Source organism: Desarmillaria tabescens (genome assembly GCF_030435595.1).
Source record: "Desarmillaria tabescens strain CCBAS 213 chromosome Unknown EV420scaffold_20, whole genome shotgun sequence".
Lineage (NCBI taxonomy): Eukaryota > Fungi > Basidiomycota > Agaricomycetes > Agaricales > Physalacriaceae > Desarmillaria > Desarmillaria tabescens.
In genome coordinates, this window is record NW_026848319.1 from 347,353 (window position 1) to 367,853 (window position 20,501).

At 49.6% G+C, this 20,501-nt stretch overlaps 4 protein-coding genes across 4 annotated transcripts; 2 read left to right on the plus strand and 2 right to left on the minus strand.

Annotated features, from left to right (window-relative positions):
* Positions 1 to 210: 210 nt before the first annotated feature.
* On the minus strand, positions 211 to 1,758 carry EV420DRAFT_1270972 (uncharacterized protein; the record flags this gene model as incomplete). The annotated part of the gene is made up of 1 exon (XM_060467611.1): positions 211 to 1,758. The coding sequence occupies one exon, from the start codon at positions 1,756 to 1,758 to the stop codon at positions 211 to 213; it is 1,548 nt and encodes a 515-aa protein (XP_060330038.1).
* A 4,031-nt stretch (positions 1,759 to 5,789) lies between these two features.
* EV420DRAFT_1547117 (ubiquinone biosynthesis hydrox) lies at positions 5,790 to 8,136 on the minus strand. The gene is made up of 6 exons (XM_060473333.1): positions 7,967 to 8,136; positions 7,764 to 7,910; positions 7,655 to 7,713; positions 7,353 to 7,601; positions 6,570 to 7,302; positions 5,790 to 6,516 (listed from the first exon to the last, which is right to left on the minus strand). Exons 1-6 carry the CDS (start codon positions 8,115 to 8,117, stop codon positions 6,143 to 6,145), a joined length of 1,713 nt encoding a protein of 570 aa, XP_060330039.1. The 5' UTR covers positions 8,118 to 8,136; the 3' UTR covers positions 5,790 to 6,142.
* A 16-nt stretch (positions 8,137 to 8,152) lies between these two features.
* Positions 8,153 to 10,842, plus strand: EV420DRAFT_1309447 (exocyst complex component Sec6). Its single transcript, XM_060468549.1, has 4 exons — positions 8,153 to 8,533; positions 8,583 to 8,975; positions 9,026 to 10,523; positions 10,574 to 10,842. The coding sequence occupies exons 1-4, from the start codon at positions 8,243 to 8,245 to the stop codon at positions 10,639 to 10,641; spliced, it is 2,250 nt and encodes a 749-aa protein (XP_060330040.1). The 5' UTR covers positions 8,153 to 8,242; the 3' UTR covers positions 10,642 to 10,842.
* A 1,157-nt stretch (positions 10,843 to 11,999) lies between these two features.
* EV420DRAFT_1643594 (uncharacterized protein) lies at positions 12,000 to 13,994 on the plus strand (the record flags this gene model as incomplete). Its single annotated transcript, XM_060477535.1, has 1 exon — positions 12,000 to 13,994. The coding sequence occupies one exon, from the start codon at positions 12,000 to 12,002 to the stop codon at positions 13,992 to 13,994; it is 1,995 nt and encodes a 664-aa protein (XP_060330041.1).
* Positions 13,995 to 20,501: the final 6,507 nt, after the last annotated feature.

Below are 20,501 nucleotides of genomic sequence, written 5' to 3' on the forward strand. Positions count from 1 at the left end.
CATCCCTCCTTAGCTCTTACCTGACTCGTAAAGGACTAGTTTTGGTACTTACTACTACAAAGGTAAGTTCATTATAACTATTTCGTCCTGGATCTAGTGAAAAGTGGAGGACATTATTCAGGGAGACAAATATTTTACTGCGATGACACAGAGATGAGCTGAAGAAGTGATCTCAGCCGATTTGACCCCAGGAGATTCGGCATAAATATGCTACGCATATTGTAGGCCAGGGTCAGTTGTTCTCAAAAATGAGTAAGTAGTTCCTTTAATATATACATTAAACAAGAATATTACGAGACTCCACAACAACTTCCAAGTCCTTGGCAGCCTCTTCACTTCCTGTAGGTCATTCATTATGAATACCGATGCTTTCTCAAATCTCTCCTCTGGCAGTCGTCGCCCAATAGCCCAATATTGCGGGTCTCTTATTGTGTTACCGTAATCTTGTGCATGAGTACCAAGCATTGCGTACGTGTCTTTGGGTATCGGGAATTGGTGAGTGACAAGGATCTTGAATGTGTGCGCCATTCCGTCTACGCCGTCAACAACTAACTCTCCGTATCGATCACCCCCTTCTGATCCTACATCCAATCCCTGCACAAGCCCCTTTTCAATGCAAGGCCCTTCATACCAATCGACATGTGTACTGTCATCATGATCAACAGACCCGAGCCAGTCAGCATTTGCTGGCAGAGGCCCTGTCATTACCTGCTCCCATGTCGGTCTCCATTTCTTGCACCCTCTTCCTATGTCAGGATACAAGAAGAGAAAGTACACCCGCATCCAAGGGTGCATTGCATTCACCAGTGCTGTCCATGCATCCTCGAGAGACTCGCTTTCATGGTATGCTGGTATTGTGGTGGGCCGCAGAGGGAATGCCAGTCCTGCGACTTTGTCCACAGGATTGGTTGAGACTCGATTCCGCATGTTCTCCAGCGCACCAAACAGCCCTCGGACACTCTTCACAGCCTCCAGTTGTCTGTGAAATATTGTCAGTATCTCAGTCTTGTAGTTTCCATCCTCGTCTATTGGTTCAGCATACATCGGTCCATCCGGTGTATCCCCAGCAATGATCCTGTTCCACATCCCGATCTCCTGCAGTGTCCATGCGCGCCTAAACCAACATCGATCGCTATCGAAGTCGCCCGCCTTCAAACTCAAAGGCTTCCCTAGCCCACTCAGGTAGATTACCACCTGATCAGCTGATTCGTACACGGATCCGATTGTAGGCACGTCCAGCCTCCACTCCTCCGCACGCAGATCCTCCTTCAGTCCGCCCTCCTGTCTCAGACAGAGGACATCCAGCCACGTATACTCTACTCCCAGATTCAACATCTCGATCCTGACCAAGTTGAGGTTGACATCCTTCGGGATAGGTACAGGCCATTCCCTCTCGTTGATAGGCGTCCACACATTGATGCGATCTTTCTCATCCATCCATGCATGTGATATTGGCTGAGGAGGTTTGTCCGAGTCGGCGATCCACCTTGGCACCACCCGATTGCTGTACAGATCCCAGACAAACCGAGGTTGCAACCACGGGTAGACAATACGGTTACCTACCAGTGCTTTTCGTCGCTCCTCCCGGTCATTCTCTTCACGTCTGCACAGTTCATCTTGGATGGTGCTATGGTTATCTGTGTTCCATACCGTGCGGAGACGGCCGTATGCAGTGCCAAGGTCATAGTTGCTTGAGATGCAGTCTTCGAGAAGGGAGGAGAGGGATGGGGTGTCCAGGCTGTATGATGTCCCGAGCATGGTGTTCATTTGATCTAAGATACCCTGAAGGCCAAGGGTAACGCAGGGAATGTTGGCGAGGGAGGAGGGCATAACAGGCTTATTACCGACATAGATCCGTTGGTTTGGAATTGCGATAGACGATTCCGCTCTGCCAATCTCAGTAAAGGCAGAAATGACTTCATAAGACTTATGCCAGTTTGTTATTTTCTTTTACACAATTCACTTCTGACTGACTCACCCGTAATGTTTTCGCCAGTATATGAAACTCGTAGTCACCAGGATCGGAGAACCCATCACTACTTTCCTCAATGACCCCAGCCTGTTCGTTCTCAATAGCTGCAGTCTCAGAGAGCAAAATTGAGGATTCTGAGAGTGATTCCAGCCTCGAGCTGGACTCCGCTATCGCCTCCAAGACAGAACCGGCATCTTCTGAAGTAGACCAGCTATTCGGGTGTAGTATCGCCTCTCGAGACTCTGAAGGCGCAACTATGTTGATATTCTGGTCACAATCAGATGTCACACCAGGAAAGGAATCTTTTGCTGCGTGGAATGTTGAAAAGGTGGAGCATAAGCCTTTCCAAATCAACTTGACGCAGCTTAACAGCAATCCGCCCATAATCCCCGATGTCGCTAATATCGTTGGACTGAGTACTCGAAGTAGATTATTTAACGGTACACACTATTTCCCATGTTCTTGGCTCATACGGATATGGGTGCGCGGAACAGAGATATTCTCATCAACGCAGGCAGGTGTCACAATTCGCAGTTCGAATTCCCAGGCTGATGGCACCCAAAACGTGGCAGAAGAAGATGAACCAATAGCATTATTCACAGTCTGAACTCTGGGAACACCGATATCGGCAAGCCTCCAAGTCTACGCGGAGATCACAATTGAATTCATCATGCGGATTTCACATCATGATTTCATGACTGACTTGAAGATGAATCGTATGCTTTTATACTCCTGTAAATCCATCGAGTTTGCGTTCCCAGATTAAATCCTCAATAGGAAGTTACCTTGTGCTTCGCGATACTACTTCAGCTTCGAGTCAATGTTTATCGTCACTGCTTCTGCAATGCCGACCAATTTTCAAAAGGCATCAATGATCTCACCGCACACGAGTACATACTACATACTAATGGCATCCAAAATCTACACGGCCCTTCAAAATAGCGTTTCTGTCCTTGTGACGGTCGACGTTCTGGTCAGTACCTTCAACAACAGCTGTGCAAAAATGACTTAGAAATGTAGAGTGATTGTTCACTATTCTCTTCGGTTTGCTGAATTCACGAAATAACGGGTCTTAATTCATCCACCAATCCTTCCAAAACATGCCTACAAATTAGCCTCCTCACGACAAGTGGATTTATATGCTCTCCTGCAAGAGCGATGAGCATTCTTCACTATCGTTCAAGCAAAGTTCCAACAGAGGCACCGGATTTGATACCTAGGCACAGTGTTGTGTTGATGCAGACCTGTAAATTTCTACATTAGCCTTCCCAGGCATCGTCAATGGAAAACTCGAACGTACGAAGACTCCACATGGCCAATATATATTACATCAGTTATTCAGAACTTGTGCGAAGAAGATAAGTACCATCGTGGCGCTATGGAACCGCTGGAATACCTCCCAGCGCTAGGCCGTTGTCAGAGCTGGGCGCCTAAAGACCGCCATAAAAGACAGTGTGAAAAGTGCCGTAGTGATCTTCCAGTTACTGTACAGCTAGACATATCCTTCTATTCGACGTGAGTACATTTCTTTTCTAACCATTGAACATGGATAGCGGAAGACAAACCATTATCAGCAGCGACTTCTTGGTATTGACTAGAATCTCTACATTACACCCACTAAGCCTCATGCAAAGAGCTTCTATCTCTTGGAAGCCACCGTGACACAGTTGATCTTGTTCATGAGCAATGAAAGCGCGGTCATTGATTCGATGCCCACTGGTGCATCATTCCGGAACAGCATCACGTATGCTGACTCTAAATAACACGTTGAAGGTGGAATGTCGCAATAGAGTCATTGTATATATAGTCGGCGTAAATGTCGTTACCATCCAGGTGACCTCCGCCAGGTTCTCATTTCGTTCCTAGTCCGAACTTGGGACGACATCGAAACGGGCGCACGGTGAGTGTCTCCACACCATTGCTCACCACCATCCGTCGTTCACTGTTCCATCGCTATTGTCGTTCGGTCTTTCTGTATTCTAAATAGGCGCTGTTGAATAGAGGTAAGTCGACGGTGGAGCATTATCTGAAGAAACGTACGTGATCAGGCCCTGCTCATTGAGATTCTTCTATGGGCGGCTAGCAAAAATCGCTCATGAATGAGGGAAAAAAACGATCTTGTTTTGAAAAGTGTCTCCTCAGGGCGTCTGTATGAATTGAGGAGATTAAAGCGATAAACAAAGAATGATGAAACAGCAAGAGCACGGACTAGCAACAGTAGATTAATCCATACGCGGTACAGATCGGATGCTACTGCTGCACAAGAGTTGGTCAATGCTGAAACAATTTATAAATGAACGTACAAATATGACTGAAACCCGGTGTGAGATACGATGAGTCATTAGACGAGGCACATCGTCCTTGGTGACCAGTAACAAGTAATACAAGGAGCCTCTGTGACGTAGCGAACAAGCTCTGCGAGGAGTAGGATTTTTATCGTACTTCACGTCTGTTATGAGAAGATCCTACTCTGTTTTCGTCCATGATCGAACCGAGTTATGGTATATCGGCATCAGAGCTTGAATACGTGATTTTGAGCCTACCAGTAAGTTCGGATATCAATAAGTGATTTGGGCCTTATTTGTTGCCGAAGAATGTTGCAAACGCACAAGACGCGCTGTAGCTAGTGAATCGTGTTCATCTAGTCGGTAGCGGTGAAATGATAGGAAGTTTTCATCATGTTCCGGTTCGCTGGAGAAGTAGAAACGGGTCATAATTTATCGACGAAATTACAAAGAGCAGCGGCCCATAGGTGTTGATGACAGCATCGTTTGGAATCAATGGTGTTTTTAGAATGGGTTATGCCAGGGCTGCCGCTGTAGGGCGTGGAGAGGGGCATCAATGGCTACCTAATGTGGACGCCTGGATGCAGTACTGCGGGATGGGAAGAAAGTAAATGCGGCGGGCGCGGGTTGGTTTTCGACCACCTGTAAAAGAATGGTCAGCTCTGCGACAGAAAGAGAGGCGGCGCTAAACATACACGGGCAGCTTGAATAATCCAGCTCTCTCGACTGAAGCTACCAGCCTTGGCTGCCATAACAACAAACGACAAGCAGCGGTCATGAGCCTTCCCTCCTCCGGTGGCACTGATACTCGATAAGTCACCTCCAGGCATATAAACCCAAAGTTACAGAAGTTACGGTAAAATGCTGGGTGTCGTTCCTAGTTCAAAACCAGAGGATGCTCTAATTTGGTTGAAACTTGAGATAAAGCAGCGGGGGAGATCGAAAAGGTCACTTCACCTTAGGGCCCGCCTGCGGTGGAATATACAACTTGTTCCGTTCCTCAGTCATTCATAGTATCCCCGCAGCTGAGTGGGATGACTAACATCATCCCTCGAATTCTGAGCCCTTGTATGTGTAAGTCATCATGCGGCATATAGAAGGGGATCACTAACAAAACCACGATAACCCCCCAGTCAAAGTCGACAGCCGTCCTTCTTTAACGTCCTAAAATATGCCCCCCCGAAAACTGTAGATATTTAAATAGGCAGCGTCAGCACTAATTGCAAAAGCGAGAACCATGCAACATACTCGTCGGGAATCAAGTCACAAATACCTCCAAAGATTGGTGTCAGTGGGGCTAGAGCACCATCGACATTTGAGATAGGGATCAAAAGAGCCAGAAATTTTTTAACAGAAGGGGTATTCGCCAGTAAACACGAGAGTAGCAGGCGGCATCTCAGACAGAGAGCTTGATGAGGGTCTCGAACGAAGGCGTCGGTTAATTCGGTCCGGATTCCGGCTACCAGCCTAACATCCTGTAGCCTCACATCAGCCGTCTTCGCACGGGCGGTGTGTAGTGCCCATACTTTAGCAAGTCTGAATAAGATAATTTTGTGTGCGATACGCCGAAGCCGCAATTCAGCTAAAGACAAGTAAACGCACTATCGAAAAGAGGGACCGGAAATAAACTTTGCAGCGGCGTGGCCTTCTTTCGGTGAACAATTACCATGAGTGATGAATTGAGGTCTGCTTGGCAGATAATAGAGCGTGTCGTACCCATTGAGTCCCTGTACTAGATGACGAATTCAATCGGTATGCTAGCTTCACATTGAATGGATGCACGCTGCACATGCAAGGCCACCAGAGCGCACTCTAGCCATGAAAGCCTGCACAATATATGATCAATGTCAATCATGCTTTTATATCTTCATCATAGGTACATCTGTCACGGGGTTTGTCCTGGACGCGACGATTTTATCCATTGCTGAATACCATTCATGACCATGTTACCAACAGCCCCACCGGCGAGGTCAGCAGCTTTCTTCATACCACCAGCTGTTTCGAGTGCAGAGCCGGCCAAGTTGAACACCGTCGACCTCAGGGTAGCTTCCTTTTGTCGCGGTCGAGAGCCCGCGCTCAGCATGATCGCAGCCTTGATGGTGTCGAACTCATTGAGAACTTCCAGGCCCATGGATCTGGCCTGTACTATCGGCCCGAAAGACGTCGTATACAATTTGTGAAGCTTGTCGAAGACGGACATCATCTTGTGGTTCTCAAAATACCGTTCTCGAGTGTACGGTAGTAAGGATGTATGGGTTCCTGGAAACAACAGACGGGTCAAAATGGATATTTCAAGACGGTATTCCACTTGCCAATATCTGAGCCATTGAGGACCGCGTCGTTGATGACCCTTGCGAGGCACTCTACATCAGCAAGACCAAGATTCAAGCCCTGCCCGGCAAGGGGGTGTACAGTATGCGCTGCGTCACCGACAAGAACTGTACGACTCCCTTGTCCTTCGCCGATGTACGCTTCGGTATGATTGAAACGCAGAGGGAATGATGCCACCGTTCCAGGTTGGATTGAAGTCACAAGGGGCGGTAACATCTCCGAGTCAGTTGGCGGTATACCTTGGTTCTCGGCCGTGTTTTCCATCATGTGGGAAGATGAATAGGCCGAGGTTGCATCGATGCCATGAGCCCGTTCACGGAACCCAACTTCTTCGATGATTTCGTCTGTGGTGATGGGAGTTCCAGCCTTTTGGTGCTCAAGAATCCGATTGTAAAGGTAATGCAAGGAATCATGAGGTAGGCGGTAGGCGGCATTTATCATGCGGGCTACAACGGACGGACCGGAGGCTATAATTGCGGTTGCTATGTGTGGTCGGGTCGACCACACCAATGACGAGGCCGTAGGAGAAATGGGTAAAAAGGCAATGGGTCCGGTTGGCAAGAATCTCTGATAAGCGGTGGTGTTAGGTCCTTGGAAGGGGCCTCGGGGAGGATGGAACATGGTAGCAACAATGGCTTGAGTATCGTAAGACCAACCGTACGAAGGGATCTGTGCATATTTGCGCACGGGGGAGTTGAAGCCGTCGGCGCCAATCTGAGTGAGATTCGTGAGTGATATCATAAAGAGCGAGTCGAAGTGCTCACCAGCAACCTCGCCCGAAGTATCCTACTGTTGTCCAAATGTACCAATGGCCAACCGCCAGCATCCTCATCTTCCCTGACAATAGATGTCACCTTGGTTTTGTCGATAAGGTGCAAGTCTGGCATGGTACTTAAATATCGCAATAGTCCACGTTGAAGGTTGATATTCTCTGTTATTCGCGACATTCCCTCGTCTAGCCCAAGGTCAGACGCAGAAAAGTGTATTCTGGCGTCTGTAATCCCATCCCAGACCTGCAAATACATGGTATTAATCTCGGGCAAATGCAAAGTAACTGGGGACGTACCTCCATCTCCTCGATGGGACCTGTGCGAGCTTCGTCCACATGTGTCCATGCACCAATGTCTACGGTGACTGCTCAGTAGCACAGCCCAACACATGAGATGTTACGTTGCCTTTTAGGAATGCTTGAGACGCATTAGTGAGGGAAATGCACCTGTTGCTGAAGGCTCCATCGACCGGCGACCACTCGCGGACCTTTGACAGGTCCCCAGCCTCGATAAGTGATATTTTCAGGTTGTCTCTGACGTTCTGGCTGGATCCTAGCGGTAACGACGCGTTGGACATACGACATCATACAGAACAATTGGATGCATACCGAGAGCACTGGCTAGAGCAAGTCCCGCGGGGCCACCACCGACGATGACTACATCGTATTCTTCGCATTGGCTGCTGGCACTTGATAGCAGCCTGCGAGACAGCAGTAGTCTTCTGCAGCTACGCGCCACAGCCGGCGAGCACCGCAACATGACGGAAGGAAATGAGGTGAGATCGGCACGTGCACGTGCACTCCTTGCTTTTGTCCCACTTGTCACTGTGTGGCAATGCTATACTAAATGAATCCGTCCGTTCCCTCCTTTGACACCGCTCTCCCATGACCGCAGCACCAGCGTCGGCGGCGCAAGCCATAGGCGAATATCTACAGTCCCCCGACGACCTTGTCAAGGTCTCGGCATACAGGAAGAAACTAGAGAAGGAAAAGGCTTCGATTGATGCGAGGCTGAAGAATGGGGTCAAGGAGCAGTTGCAGGCCACGAGGGAAGGCCTGAGGAAGTTGATGGGCACGCGCAGCAACGTCCAAGCCATCAAGGACGAAACGGTCACCGTAGACAAGCAATGCAGTGATCCTCAGAACACTGTCTCTACTTTTGACCAGATCAGTCGAGTGCGTATTGCCTGTGTATTTCAAGGGAAGTTTCTGACCATGACAAAAGGTATCCATGGTTCACCGTCATTTCGAACAAACGGAAGAAATGGTCAATAATCTCCTCGAAATGAATTCCAAGCTTGTCATGATAGAGGATCTGCTTAATGGCGATCGTCAAGACATTCTTGGTCCTGCTCCTAATCTTCTCGTCATCCACTACCTTCTTAATCAACTGGAATCATTTCGTAACCAGACTATGCACCAGGCCAAGAAGGCTAGTTCAGATTCACGAGCGACTTTGGCGCGTTGGTTTGAAAGGTTGAACACCGTCATCGAGCAATTCGACGAGTACATTCTACAGTTGGCCGGACATGTCTTGGATATAGTTCGCGCTGGATATCCGGATGTGGTCGTCCGATTAATCAAGATTGCTGAAATAGAAGGCAGGGAAGACGAGAAGGTCATCACTGTCACCATTTTTCCAATTCCACACTCATACATTCACCACAGGCAATTGCCATTCGTTTAGTGAAGAAGGCCGCTAAAATGGATGCTGCATCGAAATTCAAATCCATGCAAGCAAACGCTCGTGTCATCAAACATTACCGGTCGAAGATTACCAGAGGCATTGCAGATTCGATCAAAGTCAAATTCGAGGAAGCGTATAAGCGCGATGAGCAGGATCCCGTCAATTTTCTCGACAATCTTCAATGGATGTATCAAGACCTCATTCGGATAGAGTCTGAGGTCGTTCCTTGTTTCCCTCCAGAGTACGACATATACTCCCTCTACATCCGAGAGTATCATAAGGCTCTAAATGCTACCGTGAAGAAGATGGTTGCGTCTGAGCCAGGAGCTAGCGTGCTGCTTCATCTCTTTGAATGGCTGAAGGAGTACAAAAAGTCCATGAAAGAGCTGAACGTCCCGCCCGAGCTTATGGAGCCTCCTCTCCTGGATGGAAAGGAGCAGTCGTTGATCGAGGATTATTTACAGGTTATCGTTAAGAAACTTGACGAGTGGTCCGCTAACCTCATGAAGACGGAAGTAGAGGAATTCACCACTCGTCGCGATCCACCGGAACTCGACGCGGACGGATTGTATGGCGTTCAAGGCGGGGCCGCAATTCTATTCCAGATGGTCAATCAGCAGATTGATTTGGCTATGGATAGTGGGCAGGGTGCCATATTGGCTCGTGTTGTTGCAGAGACGAACAGGGTCATGAGGTCCTTACAAGATCAATGGGTCAAGGTGATAGAGGCGGAATACAAGAAGCAGACCGACAAGCCTGATGAAGTGGCCGGTGGACTGGTGGAGTATATCATAGCACTTGCGAACGACCAAATCAAGTGCGCAGATTACACCGAAGCTCTTCTTGCCCGCGTCGAACCAGTGGTCTCCGACAAATACCGAGGTACCATCAACGAACGGCTGAATGACGCGATTGACGGATATCTCGATGTTGCGAAGAAGTGCACGCAGACACTCATCGACATTATCTTCAACGACCTGAAACCCGCTACTAAAAACCTATTCCAGCCGCCCTGGTATGAGGGCATAATGCGCCAGATTGTCGAGACCATGCGCGATTACATGACCGACTACCAAACATACCTGAATCCCTCCCTACTCGAGCTTCTCGTGGAAGACCTCCTTGACGCGTACCTCCTTCTTTACCTCAACGCCCTCGCGAACACCCCAAAGCTGAGGATACCAGCGGCAACGAATCAGATCAGGGACGACGTCCGGATCGTGTTCCAATTCTTTACCACCCTCAAGCAAGCAAAGGAACTGGAAACGTACTTTGAAGTCATCGAGATGATCTTGGCTCTTCTCGAGGCTTCGAAGGATATCGTTTTTCTGTCGTTTTGGTCATTTGCGAGGGTTCATGGTCCGAATATTGCATTTGTGGAAAGCCTTATGAAAGCTCGTGGTGACCTTGATCGTTCGGCGGTGAGCGATGTCATGGATAGCATTAAGCGCAAGGTCAAGGAGGAAGGATTAACTGATCGTGAGCATTTAGTAACTTCTCGTTGTTGTCACTTTCTCATTTTCTTATAGCTCCTGAACCTACTATCATGAAGAGAGTTGCTATCCAAAATTCCTTCTCGAGATTCCTTAATCGGTAGAGGCTGCTACTTTAGCTATCCTTTTTCATCTGTCTTTATCTCGTCGCTGTCATCACCTGTAGTCATAGTATACGGACATCTCTCATTTGTATTCCAGTATATCACTTAATTGCATTCACGTCTATGTAGCTCGGCCAGGTAACCAACTTTGAGCAGACGTCCACGTACGCTCTTTTCTCAAAAGCACTATGCATATCCGGTTTTTATACAAAGCGGACTGAAAACAAAGATCTGCTCACTGACCTATAAGTAACAGGTTTCAGGTAGTCGAGAATCGATGTGGATCTAGTAGCAATGGCAAAAACAAACTTTTACCTTGCTTTTACCAGCCGGCCGGTGTTTCGGCCACGTGGCTACGTAGGCGCTATCGTAACTTTAAGCCTCCGCGTCAAAATATGCCAAACTTCACCAAACAACCAAACAGCCTTATATGGAAGTTGCATTATGGACTGGCGATCTTATGCTCGACCAGCTCCCTCCTGAGCTCGTTCACGCCATTATCTCAGAGTTCTGGTACTCCGAACATCCCTTGGAGGATAGAATTATATTTATGAAAGCATGTCCCCTCATCAACAGCCTCTGGAAGGTCGTCTTTGCGCACCTCGCTTCCCGAGACATTTTCGTTCCAACGAATGAATATCTGTTCTATCTCAGTTCTGTTATACGCAACAACGACTCTCTGATTTACTGAATTCATCTCCCCAATTCTGCTCGTACAATTACCTGCTACGTCGACTTGGTGGAAGTGTTATGGATATCGGGGTCTTTTCCGAACTAAGCACAAGTCAACATATGCCTGCCCTCGGCCTTGACCTCGGCCTACTGGTATTTTCTCTTATTTTCTCTATTCTTCTTGCTGATACTAGAATACTACAGAACATTGTAGAATTATAATGACTCAATGCCTTACTAGTAGCATATAAATATTGTCTTTACCGTTGTATTAGAATCTTACACTAATTTTACTCATCTTCGAAGTCCACTTAATTGTGTGAACTAAGCATCTCTGATCGGTTACGCCAAGCGCTTGCCAATCAATTGCTTTCCGACTACGCCTAGCACTTTTCGGAGACCCAGTCAGTTACACCTAGCGCTTGCTGACACCCTCGTTAACTACGCCTAGCACTTGTTAGCACCCTTACGGATCCCTCTTGGTGGTTGGAACTCAGCTTACAGACATCCTCACTCACAACTTGGGTTTTACTCGAGTACTCATTAACTCGTGTATTAGCTCAAATACCCTGATTCTTAACATTGGTGGACACATTGGGACCACCTTGTAGAGGGAATCAATTGATCTATTATTTCCTGCTCGCTTCAGCACTTTATCATACCCACTCACATTGAATTCAGTTACTATGCTGGGACCCATTTCAACAATCCATTTACCTGCTTCGCAATCTTCTCCCCCAACTCAGCATTTTCCTGGTGACTCTCTTGGCTTTCCAGATCCTCCAGCACCGCTTGTTTTTCCAGTTGACCCGGCAGACATTTCCAACTCTGATATCCAGAAGGTTACTCGCCTGTGGCCATCCTGTGTTCCCCTTTTTACAATCATGGGGAATTTGCATTTACAGGAGCACAGGGATCGCATTATACAGGTACTTAAGCTCGGTAGGAACAGGAAACTCGGGAATGGCCTACAAACCGCCAGTGCTCGTGTACTGAACCACCACCAGTATACTAATACCTTTTCAGAAGAAACGCGCATGCTAGATCGCCTACTCATGTCCGTTTTTGCCTGCACCACGTTCACGAAAGACGTTGTCTACAAGATGGATGAGAACCTCTATCAGGAACTTTGCACCAAATTGACCACTCGCCGTGCAATAGCTTCATCGTCGCTCAATACCTTCAGTTATTCAGATTTATGGCCACCTGCATGGGCCATCAACACTGCAAAATGTTTGACAGCCAATGACTTCGAGATACACGCCTTATGGTATCACATTTGTGTTGAACATTTCCTACATATGCTTGATGGTATCCATGACTGGGATAAATGTCGGACCCGCGAGATGTTACAGGAGGAATTCATGGCAGCGCTACATCAGGCATATATCAGGAAAGAAGAAAAGGAGAGTCCTACTGTTCCTCTTGCTCCGGGACAGTGCAAGCCTCACCAGTCGAAGACGCCTTGTCAGAGCTTTACCTCCGACTGGAGTCTGGGGGGAGTACATGGTAGCATTACAAGAAAAGAGGAACAGTGCAGTCGAAAGAAACGAGTTCCGAACCTCGAAGCCCTGGACTACAACACTAGCGTTTCAATCGATCAGAATTTAACCGGACACGGAATTCGTACCTTCCGAATCGCTTCAAATACATGGTGCGCACCATTGTCAGAGAAGAACAGGAACTCCCTGTTACCACCTACAGTGAGATGTCACATCGATGAGCTGCAAAAAGATATCAGTCTACTGTCAGATCCATGCAGAGTAGCTCTTACTCACCCCCAGTTAATGACTGACAGTGATGCGACTTCTCATGATATGTCTACCTGCGTAATGGCACCGACAAAGTCCCTCACTTCTGAACTCCCTTATTCCTCTGGCCGGTCGAACATATGCAGGAGCCCCTCTAATATATCTGAGGCTATTTCGAATGAAACGAGCCTGGATTCGCAGAATGGTGAGGACAGACTCAAAGCAACAGGAAGACGATGGCTTACCACCCTGTCCTCGATCGTTAATGTTATCACGGGAGATGAATCAGCACAAGGCAACCATCAAGGACTCCATTCTCAAGCAGAAGAGGAGAAGACGCTAAGTCGAAAGACAAGACGAGCGTTGGAAAGGGAACGAACAATATGTCACCAACAAGAACTCATGTCCGGGGACATCATGATGGTTGAATACTCGCGACCACAGTCAGAATTTCAGCACAAGGAACCTTTGCTGAGTTCTAAATACAATTTCGTGTCTTCAAAACTCACGTTCCAGGAAATGGATGCTGCCGATCAGGTGAATAAAGGTCTTTGGCTCAATGCCAGATCAAACCACAAACCTTTCTCCTGGATTATCATACCCATGACAGTCCCTACCGCCTTCTCATCCAGTCATACTCAAAACAGTCTGCTCATGCACTCAGACCAAGCGCCACTTCCAGAAAGTCGCTCGAGTGTTTCCATATTCAAAAAATGCGATTTCATAGTATCTGTGTCTCATGTCTTAAATAATGAGGTAACTGACAGGCGTATCACACCCATGAGGAGACTCGATGATCAGATTTGGGATCCGGGTACAAACATGCGAGGCACGGTTGAAACAGGGATTACCCTGGAAATCAAGGCAGAGAATTCTCCTGGTTCATTGATGTTACGATTTATTCATTTTTCTTCGTTTTACTCAGCCTGATTACTCATATGTGATCACCACGGACAGTTTCTCATGTACTATTATTAGCGTACCCAAAGTGTATTTAAGTAGAGCCTCAGCTGGTCTAAACCCCAGCTTCGGCTAAGGTTTAATCTACCCAATATCGAACTCCGTGTTTCGCGTCTATCTCGTCCGCAGTTAACTTGATCCGTCGCCTTTGACTTGCTAGAGTATCGTCTACCGAAGTGCGAGTAGCGATCCTAGTTCGATCTAAGTCGATTCGAGTTGGTTGCTAACATTTAGCCGAAGCTTGTCCCACGTTGCTCAGCGTTGCATGCTGCCCAACATTTTTCACATACTCCTTCTTGCTGCAGTAGTCATCTGGGTAGTACCCTTCGTACTATCTGACCCAATTGCCAAGGTTCTAGTCATCTGCCTGGTGGCTATTATCATCTGAACCCGCGTGGAACTATTCATGGCCCCGATCCTAGCAGCAATATTCCTGCTAGAACTACCATTGATTTTCCACCGTCCAAACTGACGCCCTTCACTGTCATCATACAAGCAGTCGCAATCTCGGCAGTTATTGTGCTGATTACGACTAGCGAACTTTATCCAGTCCTGACGGTCGCATGGTTAATCGTAACCATTGGACTTTACGAAGGATAGACCAATGTACGAATGCCCTTGTCCGACGCCATTCCCATAATCTCCGCCGTTTTTATTCTCTTTTTCTTGTCCATCTTTTTGTACCAAATCCACCAGTGTTGCCGTTGACAAAGAAGAGTTCGAGCGCAACTTCCGTTCCATTACGTTCCAACCACCCCGGCATACCCACCGCCGATAATTTACATCCCCGCAGTGTCACAACAAACCCTGCACGATGGCAGACCAATCACACCCAGGGGACCTGGAGAGTCCCTCTACAGGTCATCGCAGTCCAGCTCGGGATCCTCAGAGTTGAGCACCGACTCCTACAGAAGCGCTACCACCGAGTCAGTCAACATCACCGATACCCGGGGCGTACTCTATGAGCGAGGAGACTCGCCCATACCAGGCCTCTTCGACCAGCCTCCAGTCCACCGCGAGTCAGACACCGACGAATCAGGAGAAGAAGGAGGGAGCGTGGAGTCGAGCGAAGAAGGCGCTCTCAATATCTGGGACAAAGAAGGACGCCGGCTCCACAACTTCCTCAAAAATGATGGGGGGCCAAACGAAGAAGACTCTGACCCCGATCCCAGAGACGAGTGGGCACACAGGGAAGTGGAGGGAGGATTACGAGCGGAAGACACAAGGGACCGGGCCAGGCTCGAAAGGTCGAGAGGAAGAAGGGGAGATGACATCGACGAAGATTCCGGAGAGCTTGCCCTTGGGGCCTCCGCCGCGACTACCGCCCATACAGATGGAGCAAGACCCGTTCCAACTGCTTGGCCGCCTCACAGAGGGGTACCAGTTGCCTGGTACCCCCATACAAGCTGGGTCTACGCCGACACAGGGGAAGAGGCTCCTGTGGCCTGAAGTGCCCCAGACGGGCCCGAGCCCACCTCCGCTGGGAGACAGACCGACGTACTTGCTCCCGCCGCCCCCTCGAACGAGCAGGAGGATCGGGAGCTCTGGAGCGAGTTCCCGGATTATGACTCCGCGGAGCTTGGAACAATTGCCGGGGCCGGGGACCTCGCCCGAATCCCCAACTTTACCCCGTCGGTCATGGGAAGAGCCTTTGCCGACCCCGTCCTGCGCTACCAGCATCCGTGGCCCCTTTTTTACCACACGCTCATTGAGTCCCTCAGACTCACTCGAGATGCCCGGCTCGCCCCAGAAGAGCAGGCCCGAATGGACCAAGCAAGAGCGGATGATGCACGCATCCGCAGGGCCGAGCTCGATGCCCTCCAGGGACCCAATGCCCTCTGGGATCTTCCCCTTGAACCCGACGCCACCCTCGCCGAAGTCGAAAATAGAATGCGCACCGCTGCCCTCCGATATTCCAGAGCAGTCCAGCGTGCAGGGACCGACCTCGAAGCCAGGAGACGAGCCTGGAACTCCTACCAGGCCGAAATTAGCGACAACGACTCTGACATCGGGCGATGGAGAAGGAACAAGGAGCTCGACCGCCTCGCCTGAGAGGGGCAGGCGCGAAAGGATGCCGAGTCGACCCCCGAACCAAGCAATCGAAAAGACGGTGATGGACACGGTAAGGACGATCCTACTAAGGGGGACGGCCACGATACCCGCCATCTTTAATTTACTTCCATGGCATGGCCTATATGAAATTATGATGGAGGATATGGAGAAGGACCCGCAGTGGCTACTCACGGAGGCAGGAGAAGACTACCGACATGCCAAGCACATGGGCGATGTCTACCTTATGAAGAACATTCTAGAAGTGGAAACGTGGCACAAGGCTGCGGTCATATGGAACCAGGTTCATCCCGAGGCCAACCAACCTGGGTGCAAACCCTACCGACGCCCTCAGCCAATGCCCCACCCTCTTGAATACGAACTATTTCATGCTGGAGGAGCCGGAGATGACGACGGGTATGAGGAAGGAGAGGCTGGGCCCTCTCGGACGGATAAGGGGAAAGGATCCACGGTACCACCGTTACCACCGTCAGGACCACCCCCAGGTCAGGGCCTACCCCCTAACTTTGGAGGCTATCCCCCACCTGGGGACAACCCCCAACTACGATCACTCCTCCGGCCACCTAACCCGCTGGTACCGCCAGTGCCACTGCCGCCACCCGACCCTATTCCCCCCTGGCAATTAGCACCAGGGGCGGTTAATAATCCATGGAACGACATGAAACCCAAGCTGATTACTCAGCCGGAGTATTTCACAGGGGAGTCATTGGACATCAATCGCTTCCTGCATCACTGCGAAATGTACTTCCAGGTATTCCCCATGTATTATACCATGAACGACCAAGGACAGAACCCCTACCGCATTACCTTTGCGCAAGGGTACCTTAGGGGCGAGGCAAAGCAGTGGTGGGGCAACCAGTACTATCGTTATCGGGATCTGCATGGGCACTGGAGATTCCCAACGTGGGAAGAATTCTCCCAGGACCTGACTGTGCAGTTCCGTGAAGTGGCGGAGTTAACCATATGGAAGCAGGAATGGAAGAAGGTTCGCCAGTCAGACTTCAAGTCAGCGGTGGAGTTCTTCACGAAGTTTGAGAGGCTGGCCCACAAGTGCGAGGAGTTCGGCGACGAGAAGCAGATGTTCGAAGCCGTGGAAGCAGCGATACGCCCCACGGTCCGAAACACGGTTATGCATGGGGACAATGAGCACCCCACAACCTATGCAGAGTGGAAAGCGCGTGTCTTGAGGATAGATGCCAATTATCGGTACAGCATGGCCCAGGGATTGGGCGGTAAGTCCTCCCAGAACCAGAGCGGTTCTGGTCGAGGCAATCAGAATCAGTCATCACAGAAGGGTGGGGGACAAGCCTCGAGCGGCGACAAGAAGGACGCCACGGGAACGACCTATGGTGGAGCCAGGCAGCCGATGGAGATCGACAAACTTCGAAGCGATAAGCGATGCTTCAAGTGCGGGAATACCGGATGGAGCCGGGACCATAAATGCCCAATGGACAAGTCCAAGTGGCTCCCCATCAAACTTCCCCCACACAAGAAGATCCCCATGCAACGCCTTCGTCAGCTACTCGTGGAGGCTGAAACAGAAGAGAACGGGAAGGACACGAAGGTTGAGGAGGAGAGGTCATCAAAAGATGAGCCGGCATTGAAATAAGCGATTCGACGACGTCGGCCAAGGACTTAGTTTCATCTGGTGCGCGCTCCTGTAATACTAGTCGGACTTACGCTACATATGTAGGTACTCCATTTGAACAATATATCAACTGTTTTGCCGTGTTACCAGTCGAAGAAACTAAGGAAGATGAATCGCAACACCCCAACGGCGTAGGAGGGGATTTCCGCCACTCTACGCAGTCTGCGTCCAGCAATGAACCCCTAGGGGCTGGTCCACCTCTGACACCCCCACTTGACCGCATGGGGGAAGCCCTGAAGAACCCAGCAAACGCCTCAGGTCAAGACAAGATGGACGCCAGACGTGGTGGTCATCGCCCCGGCAGGGAGAATCGGCCAACGACCCCGGGGGGTGGGCCTCTCATTCAGATTGTTCCTCCCCCCAGTGGCAGAGAAGCAGCTGAGGCCGGGAACCAAGGGGACCACCTACACTCAGTAGTGGCCTCACCCGCAAACGGTGCTGACCCCCTCGGGGAGCCAATATGTGTGTGTCTGCCTAGGGTTACCGAGAGTACCGCTGGTGTTAGGAATGAGGATAAGTATGGACGAACTGTGGAGGTTACAACGCCGAGCACAAGCACCCTTGGCCGGGGTCGAACACAGGGCAGCGCGCCCTCCTCCACCGACTCGACGGAAGGTGCCCAAGTGCCGCTGAGGGGCCCTTTTCAGCCCGGTGACCAATTGCCACCTCGAGGCAAGAAAACTCAAGTTTCGCTGGAGGAAGTCGAAGACGAAGAAGCCCACCTACGGTCCGATATCCCGGTGACATCACCCAAGGGGAAGTCTCCTGTGACCCCCGTGCTCGACTTGGCACCTGAAGCCAAGCGGGCTATCCTTGACATGTACTACGAAACCGTTTGGAACCCATTGGACTCGCAGAGCGTTACGACTCGCGAAAGACAAGCCGACCGCCTTCGCCACCTTAAAACGGTGGATACATCCCCGGAGGGTCACAGAAGTAACCGTCGAACTCTGGGACTCGCTCAAAGAACAGTCGGAAACAGCACAGGAGGCGAGGGAGAGGTGGGAATGGATGGAGGACCTAAAGAAACCTCCCATGTACATACGCGGGCGAAAAGGACGAAATGTATCAATAAACGTGCAGTTGGAAACCCTAGACACTCAAGAAGTGTTTGCCCTTAAAGCACTAGTAGATAGTGGGGCCACGGGCAGCTCCATTGACCGCAACTGGGTCCGAGAACATGGGATCAACCTTAAGAAGGCAGCACGTCCCGTTCCAGTCTATAATGCCGACGGCACCAGAAACAAGGGAGGGGACATCACCGAGTACGCCGAGGTATGACTGCGAATCGGGGACCATGTTGAAAGGATCGAGTTAGCGGTGGTAGACCTAGGTACCACTCCCCTATTCCTCGGGCATGATAGGCTACAAAGACATAACCCGTTTATCGACTGGGATACAGGTGCCGTTACTCTCGCTCGCTGCGCTTGTCGCAAAATCCCATTCTCGTTACCGGATACGGACCCCTCTTCCCGCTGGGAGGAGTATGAAGAAGGGGACACTATCTTGGTAATAGACTTTGAGGAAGCCTTTCACGTACATGCTATGGGGACGAGGGCCAACGAATTGGCCGCCCAAGCTAACGCCAAGAAGACGGCGAAATCTTTCGAAGAAATTGTCCCAGAGGAGTATCGAGGATTCCAAGATGTTTTCGATAAGGAAAACTTTGATGAGCTACCCCCACGGAAACCCTGGGACCACGCTATCGAGCTAATTCCCAACGCCAATGCCAATCTAGACTGCAAGGTCTACCCTCTTAACCCTGCAGAACAGGAGGAGTTGGACAAATTCCTCGACGAAAACCTCTCTACCGGTCGTATCCAACCCTCGAAATCTCCTATGGCATCGCCTTTCTTCTTCGTCAAGAAAAAGGACGGAAAGCTATGCCTGGTGCAGGATTATCGAAAGCTTAACGAGATGACCATTAAGAATCGGTATCCGCTGCCGCTCATCAAAGAACTAATGGACAGGCTGAAGAAGGCAAAATACTTCACCAAGCTGGACGTGCGGTGGGGCTACAACAACGTCAGAATCAAACAGGGCGATGAGTGGAAAGCTGTGTTTTGAACCAATCGAGGGCTTTACGAGCCATTGGTGATGTTCTTCGGACTTACTAATTCTCCCGCCACGTTTCAGTGGATGATGAACGACATCTTCAAAGACCTCATTATGGCCGGAGAAGTATCTGTTTATCTGGACGACATTCTTATTGCCTCCAAGTCAAAGGAGGACCACCGTTGCATTGTACGAAAGGTACTAAAAATCCTTCGAGACAACAAGTTGTTCCTAAAAGCCGAGAAATGCGAGTTCGAGGTAGAGGAGACCGAGTACTTAGGGGTGATCATTAGCGAGGGAAAGATTCGCATGGACCCCATCAAGATTGCGGGTCTACTGGATTGGCCAGTTCCCCACAAGAAACAAGAGCTCCAATCATTTCTGGGCTTCTGTAACTTTTACCGGCGGTTTATTCGGGACTACAGCAAGCACGTAAAACCCCTGACCATCAGCAATCTCACAAACGGTATAGAGGGTATAGGAACCATGCGGCTATAGCACTCTATACCCTATAACACGGTATAGGGCTATAAGGGACATGCATGTTTTCTATAACTATTTTCATAGGGCTACGCTTGTCCTATACCAACCTATACAGACCAAATTTGGCCCTATTGCAGGCAGCCCCACCGGGAATTTCTCGTTATTCAATCTTTGAGATCAATGCAGTACATGTAGAAGGCATTCAAAGGTTATAATATTCA

What these genes read in the sequence shown, in the direction of transcription:
- EV420DRAFT_1547117 (XM_060473333.1), bottom strand. Translation starts at nt 8,117, where the DNA reads ATGTTGCGGTGCTCGCCGGCTGTGGCGCGTAGCTGCAGAAGACTACTG. An exon ending in GTCCCATCGAGGAGATGGAG is followed by an intron (nt 7,602 to 7,654) that starts GTACGTCCCCAG and finishes ATGTATTTGCAG; the next exon opens with GTCTGGGATGGGATTACAGA. An exon ending in CCTCAATGGCTCAGATATTG is followed by an intron (nt 6,517 to 6,569) that starts GCAAGTGGAATA and finishes TGTTGTTTCCAG; the next exon opens with GAACCCATACATCCTTACTA.
- EV420DRAFT_1309447 (XM_060468549.1), top strand. Translation starts at nt 8,243, where the DNA reads ATGACCGCAGCACCAGCGTCGGCGGCGCAAGCCATAGGCGAATATCTA. An exon ending in AAGGCAGGGAAGACGAGAAG is followed by an intron (nt 8,976 to 9,025) that starts GTCATCACTGTC and finishes CATTCACCACAG; the next exon opens with GCAATTGCCATTCGTTTAGT. An exon ending in GGAGGAAGGATTAACTGATC is followed by an intron (nt 10,524 to 10,573) that starts GTGAGCATTTAG and finishes ATTTTCTTATAG; the next exon opens with CTCCTGAACCTACTATCATG.